Below are 14,555 nucleotides of genomic sequence, written 5' to 3'. Positions count from 1 at the left end.
ATTGTATCATCTTTCTGTAACTGATGTTTCCAATAGGCATGTAAAGATATATGCTTTAATTTATGCACAATAACTTCATGCAACTTGGTTGTTTTTTTCAGTAATTGGTGGAGAAAAGCTGAGGTCAAGTGTTGCTAAAAATATTACCGTCCCCCATGACGTTCTGAGAAGTAAAATAAAACGGGATTTGGATCGGTTTGTTCTTAGTGTGCTCCTTGTTCTGTCTGCGTTCAGACAGCAAAGCTGATCTGGGACCTGCCAGGCCCGCCCGCTCCCTTGAGTGCCCTCGTGGATCACGCAGGGCAACCCAGTTGACGTGTCACCATGACAACAGTGACTCGCAAGGGTCTACTATGCGTTTCCATCATTTTCAGTCGATATTAGAGAGCTAAAGACTCCTACCGTACCACCTAATATGGAAATTAGTTGATGGCATTTGTGTAAGTTAAGAGATAAATAAGAAATATGTCGGATATATTGTGCAGGTGGTTAAATGAAGAGCTCCGGCTGTCAAAGATTGTTGGTAAGTGTGACTTCAGTTACTGCGTATACCTGCTAGCTATATCATGCTATATCGGTTACTCGTTATTTAGAATCATGGGATCTGTGTTTGCTTTGGTCTGAGTCTCCCAAAATACGTTTGAATTTTTAAGGATGGTAGTGTGATGCCTGTTTTAAACTAACTTGTCAATGGTTAATAACCTAAATTAACATGCCTTTAGTCGAGGTATGTGAATTGGTAACGTTGAGGGAGTGTTGTAGAGAAGAACCTGACACAATTAGGAAGTAAAGTGCATTCTTCTTTGATTAGGTTACTAGTCTAAAAATTAGTCAGCCTTTACTCAACATAGTACAACAATAGTTTATGCCATTTTAGATAACAAACTTTAATAGATTACCAAAAGATGTTCACTGTAAACAGCAGAACCAGATGATAATGTGTTGAGAAAATGTTTTTTGTCTGCAAATGATTTTTTGTTTGTCTTCACAGATCCAAAAACCTTTGCAAAGAATTTCTCTAGTGGTTATCTCATTGGGGAGGTTCTGCACAAATACCAGCTGCAGAATGACTTCAGTATGTTTATGAAGAAAGAGTAAGTTCTTTCTCCCACCCTTTTCTTGTGTATTAATGCTCTTTACTGTTGTTTTTTGTGTTTCTTAGTTTTCCAGCAAACTTTGAGTCCTCTTAATAGTTAAAGCTAATTACACCTTGTCTTACAGCACCTCCATCTCCAAACTGAACAATTTCACCCGCCTTGAGCCTACGCTTCAGTTACTGGGAATCTCCTTTGACATAAACACAGCCCAGGACCTGATGCAGGAGAAGCAGGGTGTTGCCACACGCCTTCTTTACCAACTCTATATCTCACTGGAAAAGAAGAAGAAAGCAGAAATCAGCGGGACAGTGATGGAAATCATGCAGCCTGCAGCCACTACTGGCCTGCATAAAAAAGAGCATGAGATCTACTCTGATGTAAGGCTGGGTTATTGGATGTTTATTTACCATGTGTATAATCAGTATTTATAACAACACATTTCCAATCACCTTACTTGTTTCTTTTATATATAGCGGCTGCATCAGGTGGTAAAGCGTGATGCTGAGCTGAAGCTGCGGAAAATTTCTGAGCACTATGAAGAGAAACACCAGCAATTGAGTGAGAGGTCTATGATGACTCATCCTATCCAGCAAACCAGACCAGTGAAAGGGCAGGATGAGAAGAGGATGTTGAATAATGAGAAGGTACTAAAGAGGGTAATACAAATGTTAAACATGAGAAAAAGAATAAAGATCTGCATACCAGGAAGCTCCTGCTGAGGGCTTTATTTAGCACAGAGTTTCTATTAGTAAACATACACTAATGGGCTGATCTTTTGTGCTTATTGTTATGCTAAATGTTTTGATCCAACACCCACTGTGGGATGTGTGTGTAAATAAAAAAAATATATACATGATAGCTGATGGAGTTAAGGATCGCAAATGAAACTGACAGTGTGGAACTGTGTACTTTGCAGCTGCGGGTGTGTCAGCCAACAAAGCACAACAGCATCATGACTTACAAGCAGCCTGCCGTTGTCCAGATGCCCAGGCCACCTCCCTACACTTCACAGCTCAACCCAAAGAAGAGACAACATCAGCAGCTACGCAGAGAACAACAAGCTCAGGTGTGATAAAAAACAAATTTGACTGATTCCCAACCCACAGAGGGGATCATTGTTTATTTTTAACTTGCTGACACATGGTCAGAGTGTTAATGGGTGATGAAGCCTGCTGATGACAGGGTTTAATTCTGAGCAGAAATCCCTAGAGATGCTTTCTTTATTCAAGTCTATTTGTTATATATCAAAAAAAGATCTAACCAGGAATATTAAGTACACGAACAAGTCCTGTTATGTGGCTATGCCCTGGCTTTACCACTCTTTGAAGATTTATTTTACATGCTAAAATCTGAAGCATGATGACTTCAGCATTTAAGCCCATAGCCAAATCCAGCAGGGAGGTGGTGGAGCTAAAGTTAAAGCTCAGAAGTAGTTCTGGGAAGAGTTGAAATGACAGAGGGGGAAATGGCAGAGGGGGTGACTGGAAACCTTGCAGAAGTTGGAGGATACCTTTATCAGTGTCGGGAAATGAAACATGCTGAGTGTGAAACGACTGTAGCCTGAGTTGCCTGTCTGAACTCGCACACTGGCTTTGTTCAGTTTTGTTTTCACCTTAATATACAGGATATCCCAAAGTCTTATCAAAACAGATAACTTGTTATTGCTCAACACCAGTCACTGTTTACCCAAAGAACATAGTTTCCATTTCGCTGTTAAGTATTTCCATGAGATATCCCAGATTTACTGGTATTTCTGCCACAAAATGTTCTGCAGATGGTGCTACCCCTGTAGTATATGACAAGCAATCAACAAGTCTGACAAGAAACAAAGTATTGGATTTCCTGCTGAACATTTGCAACATGTGCATTGTAACCAAATTAAAAACAAAGGGTTAAAATTAGCTATTTGTCACTCTTATTGTAACTACTATCTATTTTTGTTTACAGAGAGTTCAGACTGAAATAGCCCAGTTTGAGACAAACAGGAAAAAAGTGGCTCCTTACAGCTTTTCTTCCTCCTCAAGGTGAGAGAAAATGTGTTGTTATGATGTTTCCAAATTCATGCCATATTGATCTTCTTGGTGCCATATACTGAAACAAAAAGTACCTTTTAAATTCTAGTGGACAGCCTTTCTCTGGAGATCCCCTTGGTGGCAGCAGCCATGGCTATGAGGTCCCTGGGAGTGGAACTAAGCTGGTTCTACAGTCCAATAGCAAATATATACAGGATATACGCCAGAGGCTAGAGGAGAGCGCTCTGGCTCGTGAGCAGAGAGAGAAGAGACGAGACAGATTCTTGTTGGAGCAGCTAAAGGCCCATGAAGCTCAGGAGGTGAAACTCAGGATCTGTTCTTTTTTCCATTTGTTATTGTGTTTCTTTAATCTGGAAAATCTACCAAAATACATCATTTTCAGTATCTTAATCCAAATCCATTACATGAGCTGCAAACTGCTTCACCCTGCAGGAGGCGCGGCGAGAGGATCAGCTAGTGGAGCGTCTGACACGTCAGACCCAGCAGGAGCGACGTTTGGCAACTCAGCTCCTCCAGATGCGTAAGCAGAAGGAGGTGATCCGGGAGAACCGCCTGTTCAGAGAGCAGCAGTACCAGCAGCGAAGAGAGAGGGACTTCCATGAGGCTCTGGAGAGGGAGGCGGTGAGATAGGACAAATAAGGAAGAAGAAAATCCTCTCTCTTATCACTTTGTATTAGGCTGTATGAGTGATAGTGGTGTGATACAGGGAGAGAGAAAAAGGTGGATTTCAGCAGCTTTTTTGGTGTCAACAGAGTATTTGCTGGTATAGTAGAAGCACCTCAGAGGGATAGGAATGTATGTTTGTTTTTTCTGTCTTTACAGGGATCACACCAATAAAATAGAAGCCTGGTTGAATTAGAGGAAAAGAACAGATTCTTATAGATGAAAATTGTTCTACACCATGATTTCAGTGTTAATTTTACAACACAGCTGGTCCCTGCTAACATATTGACCCCAGCCTCCCTCAGGTCACCTCCTCAGGATAAGCAGTGTCGCTAATGGATAGATGGATGCTATCTATGTGGTGTGGTCATGCTGTAGTGTTCTGTTTACCTCTGAGCACATTGTTGTGGCATAAAGTCTTAGCCTATTAGGCGGTCATTTGGGGGGATATAGTGACCAAATGATCATAGGTGTCAAAGAATAATTGGAGTATTATTGATGTTGTCTCTGTCAACAATCTAGTTCATTTATACACTGGTTAACAATCATTAAAAGTCCTCCTGTCCTTTATTCAGCAGCATTCTATGAGTGTAAGCCACTAAAGTTGTTATTTTGTAAATCTTTGTATGTACTTTCCACATAAACACAAAGTTAAGCTGGTATTACATACAAAAAAATCATTTATTTATTTTGCTCAAAAGCAGAACCGTTTATGTATTTTTTTTCCTTACTCATTCCATCTTTCTGATCCGGGGCCTTGTACAGGCTTCAGCTCGGCAGGCTAAGTTGGAGGGTGCAGAGGAGATCAGAAAGGAGCTTGAGCACTGTGGCAGAATTGCTGTCGAGCGAGCTCAGAGGAAATACGAGAAGCACTTTACAATCTGCAAGGACATTGTGGAGCAGATGGTGGACTTGGCCACCAAGATTGGAGAATATCGACTGCTCACTGGGAAGTACGTAACACATTGCTTTCGCTGATGCAGTAAAAAGACTTAGACAATATGCAACTAAAATCTACAGAAAGGCCCCTTGCTTTTTATCAAGACAGAGTCGGACATCCAAAACGTGTTGTAGAAACTGTCTCTTAGTATACAAAGTATTATTTTTCACTATTAATGTCAGAGTGAGTTCAACTTGGGATTTAAAGGTTATATCAAAAGCAGTTCTGTACAGCTGATCAGTGATCTAATAAAACCAGGAGATTTACACAACCTGTCTGCTTCTTACCATAATTAACGCTTAAAGGCCTTGTACATGCACAGCCCCACAGATAACCTTTACACCTATTTATACGCAGCTACCTGGCTCTTATTTTCATAGTAAGATGGACACTTTTTCAGAGTTATTTTAAACTCACCTTGGTTCAGTCTAGCTTTTCCTCCTCACATTTTTGTCTCCTTTTATGTTCAGGCTGATTCCACAGAAGTTGATGAGAGAGTGGAAGGAACTGCTGTTCAGTGGTCTGCCTCTCTATGAGCCAATGAAGGGCCAGCTACCAGGGTTTGAATTCTCACCCCCATTAGACCCTGTAGAGATTAAGAAGCAGGAGATACTCAAAAACCAGGACTATGATGAATACACTGTGAGTCAGAAGCACCACTGCAGTGATTTAAAATATGTGTGTGTGTGCCCGCATTTTTTTTTTTTTGCATATATGCATTTTGATTTTCTCAACTGGGCCTCATCATTTTGGAAGATCCTCTGTCTGAGTCATGTGTTGTTTTACCAGAACATGGTAGGTGAGTGGGCGTGGCCAGAGGAAGCAGGGGAGACCAAATTACCCCCGACCAACAACAACATTCTGGGGCATGTTGTTCAGCGGCTGAGGAACATTGTAAATCCACCTGTTATGGAACCAACCTCGCCTTCCTTCCCTCACTTTAATCTTAAGGCTTGTGTCCTGGGCAAGTTTTGCTCTGGCAAGTCCTCCTGCCTGTCCAAGATTGCCCAAGGTACACACATGGCATGCAAGTCCAGCATACTGATGCAACATATATGCTATCACAATGTATCATCAACTAATAAATTATAAACCAACAATGAATATAAAACATAACGTATGGCTAAGTAAGCTCGTTGTTTTCTACCTTAGCTCATGGAATCCATGTATTAGCTGTGGACACACTGATTGAAGAGGCACTGAGTGCCTACAGGAATGAAGAGGTGAGGAAGATTCAGCACAATAGCACAAGAGCTTCTCTACTAACTTTCACCATGCTAAATAAAATTGAAATGAAATTAAAAATGAAACACCCTCAACTTTTAAATACGTTTACAGGTGATAGAGCAGCAGGAGGAGCGCCAGGGTGAGAAACAGTGCACATCCTCAACATCACTGACCCCTGGTTAGTTGCATGTATTGACTCTGTTCTAAGGATGTAATGATACACTCTGATTATGATTCGATACGATTTTCGAAACTGGGTTAATGATGCGATGTAGTCGCAATTTTTTTTAATTGAATGAGCTTGCAGGCAAACTATAACTGAAAAAGATCCTTTAAGTTATTTCTGCAACTGCAAAATACAAATCAAGCAATACATGCACAATTCAAAACACACACTCACACAAATATATTTAAATGCATATAAACTACATAATATATTTTCTTATACTTTTAACAAATTAAAGAGAATTCCCTATTTAATTCTCTGAAACAATTTTCATGAAATCATCTTGAAAAACAAAAAAATAAATAATTAAACAAAAAGACTTAAAAAAAAAATCTCACATCAAAGTAATTAAAAAAAATACAAATAAACGATATCTCTTTAAATAAAAAATCTCAGGTTTGCATGTGTTCCTGGTTTAGGATTTACATGTTGCAGTTTTTTAAGGAAAAACAGCCCTCTGCTGTTGAAGTACGGCATTACATTTAATTTTTTATTTCATTTATCTCAGCCGATTTGAATCTTCCCACATTTGTATCAATTTTTAACTGTCTTGCGATGCATCGTTACATACCCTACTCTGGACTGTTTTACACAACACACTGCTTGTAAAAAAAATGTAACAGCTTATGATGATTCAAACACATCTGCTTTCTCCAGATCTTGAAAGTCAAGAGAAATGTAATGAAAGCAGTATAAAAGTAAGTGATTTTTGTTATTTTCTTATTTTATTTTATGTTTATTTGCACACAGCGTAACGTGAAGTGAATTTATATTGCTCACAAATCTTGAATTTTTCTCACAAGGTAGTTTTGACTGCTTGTTATGATCAATATTTTGTCTTTATTGTAAAACTTAGTGCACCTGGTTAGAATGAAAATCTTGCTTTCACGTGTCGCTTTTTTTTACAGTTGTCTACCCGGGCCATGCTGGGGGCAGCTGCAGAACAAGAACAGAAGAAAGGCAACGTCATTCCTAATGAGCTATTAGTGAACATTATAGTAGAAGCCATCAGGTGAGCACAAAATCTGTATCGTTATAAAATACTTTATATCTAATTATGTTTAATAGAAATTAAAGTCTATCGTTGTATCTGTTTGCTGTATACAAATAAAATCTCAAAGTCATCATTTGGGAGTACTCTTGGTGATGTAGTTTCTGTTGTCTGTACTAGAAAGGTTCCAGCTCACTCAGGTTGGATCCTGGATGGCTTTCCAGCAGACATCACTCAGGCCCACCTGCTGGAGAAAGCCCTAGGTGGATCTGTGGACCCAGGAAATGATTATGTACACAGCAGAACAAACCTTGCTGTTGATCCTGATCTTCCAAAAACACATTCAGCCCCTGCTCCTGTTCTGGACCTGGCCCTGCTGCTAGATGTCCCTGATGAGAGTCTGGTCAGACGTGGTCTGGGTATGTTGTCTTCTGTTATCTTTGGACATCTAAGAATTATTATTGGACTAGATTAGAACAAAGAGATTACTTAGCAAATAAACATAAGTTGTATTTTACCGCTGCTTTTTCTTCCTATTTCTGCAACAGAACATTGTGTGGACACAGAAGCTCCTGCAACAACCTCCCATTCCACAGACAGCACCTCGTACCAGGCACAGACATCACACAGGTAGACAGAGAATAAAAAGGGAAGCTTTCTGACAATGTTACATGTCTGTGTCTCTAATGTTTCCCTCCCTGGCCTCTTTAAAGGATCTCAGCTTTCCAGGACACTTGGCCAAAACTAGAGAAATGGTTTGGTGGAAAACAAAACATTTTAGTCCGAGTTGATGCAGATGTTGATGAGGAGGAGCTCTACAAGAGAGTGGAGTCTGCCCTGCTGCAAATTATGTTGCAAAGACAGGAAGGTAACTAGTTGTGGTTTTAGTTTGAGGAGCAGCACTATATTCATTCTCCTGGATTCAAAAGTTAACTCACTGTTTCTCTACATCTGCTTCATTAGCTTGTGTCACCTCTCAAGCCGTAGATGAAATGCTGAGAAGTGGGAAAGCCTTCGAGTCCTTCTCCTCTGCCACACCTTCACCTGGTGACAGATCACCAGCCAACACAGAGAAGGATCTGGGTCCCTTAGACTCCTGCTCGAGTCTCAAAGGGGAAAAAACACACCGAGTGAAGTCCCTTTCCAGATCCAACCCCAGCTCCCCCAGAGGTGACTGGACTAACTGTCTGTCAGTTCAATCAGGTTTACAGGTCATATTTATGAATATTTGAAATATAAAAATATGTTTGTTTCAGTAAATTTTTTTTACCCTTCCTCTTGCCAATAAACAGGACACTCTCGAAAATCATCCACATCTTCACTGACCAATAAAGACTCTGCCTCACACCTCCCTGGTCCATCCACGTGGGTCTATGTGGATGAACCCCTTCCTCCTGTACGCATTAATATTACATTTGACACTCTTTTGACATCAGTTACAATATCACCTAGCCCACTGTCTTTTCATCACTTCATCTTCTTCCTCCAGGATGTCTCAGAGTACCTGTGCTCACACTGGGATGTAGTGTGTAATTCTTATGTGAACAACATAAAGATGGTGATGCAACAGTTGCGCTTACAACGCACGATTATTGACCATCACCTGTACAACATCAGGTATTCAGCTCCTGAAGCAGTTTGAGCATCTTTCATCCGTTTAGCTTCACAATTGGTTTAGTTGTTCAGTATTATGTTCACTTTTATAACTTTTTAAGTTTTCATTTTTTCTTTGTATCTTTAGAGAGGAGTTTAAACTTTACTTGGAGCGTCCAGACTTGAAGCAGGAGTTAGTGTCTCAGTGGCAGAAAGACTTCAACAGCATTGCTGATGATATCAGAGGAGACGAGGATACCAAAGCAGAGCTGCACCTTAGACTGGATGTAAACATTTTTGTGGAATAATGCAACACAAATATTCTTAAACTGCTTAAATTGAAAACATTTAATATATTAAGATATTGTGAATGTGTTCAGGAACTGCGAGAACGTTTGTGGGACATCAGTGATAAGCGGAAGGAGGAAGATGAGCAAGAGAAGGCTGCCCTGGAGAAAAGCTGGCTTGAGGACCACAGTGCTGTCCTTATCAACAACCACTCTGTGCTCATGCAGGTCACTTTCAAAAAGTTTGCTGGACTTAATCATATAATTGTTTTTGTGTGTTTTCATTCATCAGTATATAAGACGAAGATTTTTCTATTCATGCTGTGTAATCCATGCCTGCATTCTCCCTTGTTGGCTTTTTTGAATCCCACATGACCAGTCAGTATCGAAAATATAATCTCAGTTTGTCTGGGTTGTGTAGGTGGAGTTGAACCGTTTCCAGGAAACACTCCGTATCTTAAAAGTCTACTATCTGCGTATGTACAAACAAGTGCTGCCTGCGCTACCCTCAAACTTTGTCTGCATCCCACTACTGGACAAGGATCCGGATCAGAGGCAAGACACGCACAATCACAACCGTATAAATCAATATGATATTAGAATTAGAACATTTTTAATATTTTAAGGAAATTACTTCACGTAATGATGTTTTTTTGGCTAACAGCACTGAGCCAGAGGACACAAGTGTGTGTGAGCAGACAGATGACGAGGAGCTCAAGCTGAAAAGCAAATTGTAAGAAAGAATCTCCAGTACACCAATGTTCCCTGACGTTGCGTGTGTTTCAAAGATAAACTGGATGTTTCCTATTTACACTTAAAAGAAATCCACACGTTTACAAATTTCATCCTCTGCTCCAGTGTTCCTTTTCTTCCAAGATGTCGTGACTCCTCTGGGGAAACGTCTGAGATGACAAGCGAGGGACAGACAGAACCTGCCAAGGTTATGTCACATCAGATTTCCTGCCTTAGTTTTATTTCTATGTTTCTCAAGTTTTCCTAGCCATCAGAGAATCTACTCCAATCTTCAGGATAACTGCTTATTAAATTAAACACTCTGCTATCTTTATATTTTATTTGTTTCAGATAGGAAAGTTACTTCTAGTGAATTAGTTCAATGTATTTTTTAATAAACTGAAGTCCAGCTTTTAAGATTAGCTTCTAAGTGTTATGATATTTTTATCCAAATATCAATGGTGTTATATTAACTCTTTTTATTGCCAACTCTAGCCACCTCATGAAAAACTGATCTCTGATTACGAAGAGGCTTTGGCAGCTATCAGCAAACTGGTAATACTCTCTGTTTAAGAATTTCAATGATCATATAGTATAGTACAAAACATATTACCTGGATGGTACTTGTTTGTAGGTGTCAGCAGAAGGCCACCAGGGGGAGACAAAGGAGCAGAAGGAGAAACCACCAGAAGAGGAAAAACCAAAGGCCCCTGCAAGTGCAAAGAAAAAGGAAAATAGGAAGCAGTCGTCAAAAAAAACAAAAGGCGAGTTGTTGTTAGAGAATTCGAAAATAATGTTGAGGTCTTATCTAGCATGCACCAATGTTCCCCAGCATCTTAATCATTAACTTATTCCTGCAGGTCCACCAACCCCACCTCCAGCACCCAGCCCTGCACCCGCTGAAGCCAAAAACACAAAGAAGAGTCATGCAGAGAAAGTTAAAGACAAGATACATAAAGAATATGCGGCTGCACTGGGTCATGAGGGTATGCACAAACACCTGCACAACTACCACTTTTACATCACAGTAAAGTCAGCATGCATTGTTCCCTTGTCTTACTGAATGCATGTGTGTGTTTTTCCAGAGAATGCAGCAAAAGTGCGCATTGCTCTGGTGAAAGGTCATGGTCTGGTGGTGCTACACTCCCTGCACAGCAGAGCAGAACAGACCTTTAGCAGCATGGAGAAGTGGTTACAAGCGCACTTTGTCGCAGAAATGAAGAGGTATGGAACAGAATGAGGGTGTGTTCATGTATGGTAGATGGTTCCAGCTATGTGTGCATCCTAAGATATTAAAGATATCATTTATTCATTCATTCATTCATTCATTCATTCATTCATTCATGCACTGCTGAGAATGAGCTGAATGTTGTGTATTTAAGCCATTTTATCTAAATCTGTATCCTGTTTGCTTTTCCAAGTATTGACCAGCTGACAGAAGTTGTTCGCCACCACATAGAGACTGGTGCTAAGTTGAAGAAAGAGCTAGTGCTGGTATGTATGAACTTTAAAACTCTTATTAATACAGTTATTGTTTATTTATATAGTTACAGAGTTACTGTAAGATCAAATCTGACGTCTTCCACCTGAGTGTCTCTGTTTCAAGTCTCCCAATACTCTCTTGTCCAGGAATGTACAGACTTCTACCTGAATGAGGATTGTAACATGGTGGCCAGCCCAGCGCCCCCTCCACGTCCACCTCCTCTAGAGCAACCAACACAGTCAACCCCCACCATCACTCAATTAGAAGCATTCTACCAACAGTTTTATTCCATTGCTCCTTCAGGTGAATACAAGGGAGATAGTTAGAGGTATTATTTGGTCCCTGATAGCTGCTTCCCTGACATTTGTCCATGCTTATTCTCTGCTTTTCAGGCCTCATACCCAGTTCTGAGTTCTCAAGTATGCTTATGGATATCATCTCTGTTAACATGGACATGAACTCCTTGCCTCGTCTGTGGCTTGAGAAGAATAAAACACAGGTATGATTAAATAATGACAATAAAAAAAAAAGTTTAAAACACATCTGATTTTTACTCTGTACTGTCATAATGTGCTTAATTCAAACAAGTCAGACATAGTCCAAAATAGGAGCGTTGTCTTTTTCTGTCCTATCCCCAGTGGATGGAGATTTTATCTCTGCTAACAGACGACCATGAGCTGATAGACTGGCGTCGGTTTCTGCTCAGCGCTGCCCTCCCTTGGCCAATCCCCTCACTAACACAGCTTCTGGAGGTGCTACAACATTTCAAACCAGCAGATACCAGCAACAAAGGCTTCATAAATGAGGAACATTACCAACAGGTTTGTCTCCATACACACAAATCCAACTGTTTCTGATACTCTGATCAGAGTTCGCTGTTTCTTGACTCAATCTAATAAAAATACTTGGGGTAGTTATTGTGCATTTTCAGCGGTATACAGCTATAGCTTTGGAAGACATTATCTGTCTTTTTCTCTGCAGACGGAGTTTTGGTTTTCCAAAGAGAGCCCACAGCCTGTCCCTGAAGACCCCTCTGAACCTCTACCTTATGATCGTCTAGCTAACCTTCACAAGGTAAACCTGCAATGCTTGACTACTTAAGTCAACATAAACATTTATTATTCCTTAAAATCAATAAAAAAGAGTCACAAATTCATGAGAAAAACAGGTGTTATGCTGTCAACCTCTCAAAGAAAAAACCATTAAGTCTTATCAATATTGCACCTTTAGACAAACTGGACCACTTATTCAGTTATAACCTTGGCTCTATTTTTTTCTTAGTTTTTTTTCCAGCTGTTTGCAGACCACTCCACCTCTCCTCCACAACTGGACTATTTGTGCATGCTGCAGTACTTTGCAGCTGACCTGAACCCCAAGGAGGGCTTCATCAGAGCACTCAGCATAGTGTCAGGACATCACCTCCAACACACATCAACAGGACAACTTGTCAAAGTGAGTAAAATGAAGTTCAATGAAAAAAGAGAAATGGATGGCTGTGGGGTTCTTTTTTTTTTTTTTTGTCTTTTTGACTTTGTGACAGCATGTGCAAATTTCTACACTTCAGCACAGGGATACCAACTCATGTTGTCTTTACAGTCCATGACCAGTATAGAGGCTACAGAGCTAAGCTCCCCAGACCTTAATGATGAAAACAAGGGAGAAGAGACTCATCTGAGTGCATCAAGCAGTGTGCTGGAGGAGCAAGGAGTGTCCATCTCTGCCCTCCTTGCAGTCGTCTGCCATAAACTCACCAAGATGAAAGATGGCCCCCCTATTCCTTCCAGCTGCCTGAGTCAGGAGGAGTACTCTGAGGTATAGCCTAAAAGTTCAATTTTAAAGGAAATAGGTGAATGAAAAAAATTACTAGAACATTTTTTTCCATTAAATTGGCAGTATGGTTTTGTCTCAGAAATGTGTTTTCAATGCTCAATTAAGAAGCACAACATTCAAATGAAACTCATCCATCAATGTTCTGCTGTTTTTTTCTGCTGGCCTCTAGAAACTGGTGAATGTGTTCAGAGAGCTGGGCCACGAAGCAGAGGACTTTGTCCCCTTCTCCATTCTCTCTAAGCATCCTTTCATCCAGGAGCTGATGGAGACCTCCACACAGCACCAGCTTGTCGTAAGTCACAATGTAGACTCTCCTCTCTCCTTCTTAACTTCCAGACCATTTGCCATCATGCCCTTCAGTTTCTCTCTCACACTCTTTCTTTCTCTCTTTCAGAACTTTCATAGTATACTACTTCCCCAACCTGAGGATGGAGAAGCTACCAGCCTCACACTTTCCTAAAGAAAAAGACTCACAGCGTCTATGCTGCTGTCTGCACCACAGAGACCTCTTTCCTATAAGAACACAATATTTTTAAACACTGTTTACTTTTAGGTATAAAACATCTGCTCACGTGTGTAATGAACTGCGCTGCAGTGTTTGAATAAACCGACTTGCGAGTGTGACTTGTTGCTGTATGTTTGTAGCGGAGATGTTTGGAGCAGATTGGAGGTCAGGAGGAGAGCATCACTAAATAGACAACAATAACATCAATGATGGCGGGATTGACCTCTCTTACTCCGATTTTTTTTCTGATACACTCCAGCAGTTTTTCTGACTGACTTGTTTTTCTAATGACCTCCCTGACACAGAAAAGCATTGGTCGCAGCTACAATGAGTGCATTGTCCAGGATAACCTACATGTCAAGCCTGACTTGCCAGCAACTGCCTGCCAGGGCATCCTCAACCAATCAAGTTAGTGTGTATGCTGTTTAGAAAAAAAGAGGAAGTAAATAAGGGGAGCGATAAATAAAGTCAATTTATTGTCCCCAAGATACAACCAATCATTTATGTGTTATTAAGTTCATTTAAGTATAGATGACACGTGTCTTTGATTTCATTGATCAGAGCCGTCCTGTACTTATTAACAGAGGGGGTTAACTCATGTTAACATTGTCTAATTTGATACAGGAAGGGCTTGGGGAACACCCCACTCCCCCTGACCCACCGCCCTTTCTTTCCCTCCCTTTAATTATCACTGCTGAACCAGGGCTCCTGGACTTCTCGGTGTCTGACTTTTGGAGAAAACAGGCTTTCACATGTGTCATACAGGCAGATTGATACACCCAGAATAGCTTCCAAAATGTTATGAATACGGAACAAATCTGCACCTCTGTTGCCATTCGTTGCCAGGCAAAGCGTAGAGGAAACATCCAAGACACTCTAAAAAGGATTTGGGATTTCCCCATTTGAAATTTGGAAATGCTGACTGTACAAAAGGATCTTTTGCTTTGC

The 14,555-nt window shown here is 40.5% G+C and overlaps 1 protein-coding gene across 2 annotated transcripts; it reads left to right on the top strand.

Moving 5' to 3' along the window:
• Nucleotides 1–347: 347 nt before the first annotated feature.
• On the top strand, nucleotides 348–13,708 carry spef2 (sperm flagellar 2). Of its 2 annotated transcripts, none has more exons than XM_074670307.1 (39): nucleotides 348–523; nucleotides 992–1,094; nucleotides 1,222–1,474; nucleotides 1,571–1,741; nucleotides 2,014–2,163; nucleotides 3,045–3,121; nucleotides 3,219–3,429; nucleotides 3,563–3,751; nucleotides 4,559–4,746; nucleotides 5,204–5,375; nucleotides 5,523–5,745; nucleotides 5,886–5,956; nucleotides 6,072–6,099; nucleotides 6,844–6,884; nucleotides 7,095–7,198; nucleotides 7,358–7,596; nucleotides 7,726–7,807; nucleotides 7,891–8,045; nucleotides 8,141–8,347; nucleotides 8,470–8,573; nucleotides 8,667–8,794; nucleotides 8,919–9,057; nucleotides 9,151–9,285; nucleotides 9,479–9,612; nucleotides 9,722–9,790; nucleotides 9,916–9,997; nucleotides 10,285–10,344; nucleotides 10,424–10,553; nucleotides 10,650–10,775; nucleotides 10,875–11,013; nucleotides 11,211–11,283; nucleotides 11,419–11,575; nucleotides 11,665–11,771; nucleotides 11,911–12,093; nucleotides 12,254–12,346; nucleotides 12,554–12,724; nucleotides 12,869–13,084; nucleotides 13,272–13,394; nucleotides 13,497–13,708. In XM_074670307.1, exons 1-39 carry the CDS (start codon nucleotides 466–468, stop codon nucleotides 13,560–13,562), a joined length of 5,157 nt encoding a protein of 1,718 aa, XP_074526408.1. In that variant the 5' UTR covers nucleotides 348–465; the 3' UTR covers nucleotides 13,563–13,708. The 2 variants fall into 2 exon arrangements, with proteins under 2 accessions (XP_074526408.1, XP_074526407.1); XM_074670306.1 differs by having other exon boundaries at nucleotides 6,072–6,138.
• Nucleotides 13,709–14,555: the final 847 nt, after the last annotated feature.

This window comes from Halichoeres trimaculatus, unplaced genomic scaffold (genome assembly GCF_033239565.1).
Source record: "Halichoeres trimaculatus isolate MK-OKI-2021-1 unplaced genomic scaffold, fHalTri1.1 fHalTri1_scaffold_5, whole genome shotgun sequence".
Lineage (NCBI taxonomy): Eukaryota > Metazoa > Chordata > Actinopteri > Labriformes > Labridae > Halichoeres > Halichoeres trimaculatus.
Note: the sequence above shows the minus strand (reverse complement) of the source record. Positions and strands in the feature narration are given on the sequence as shown.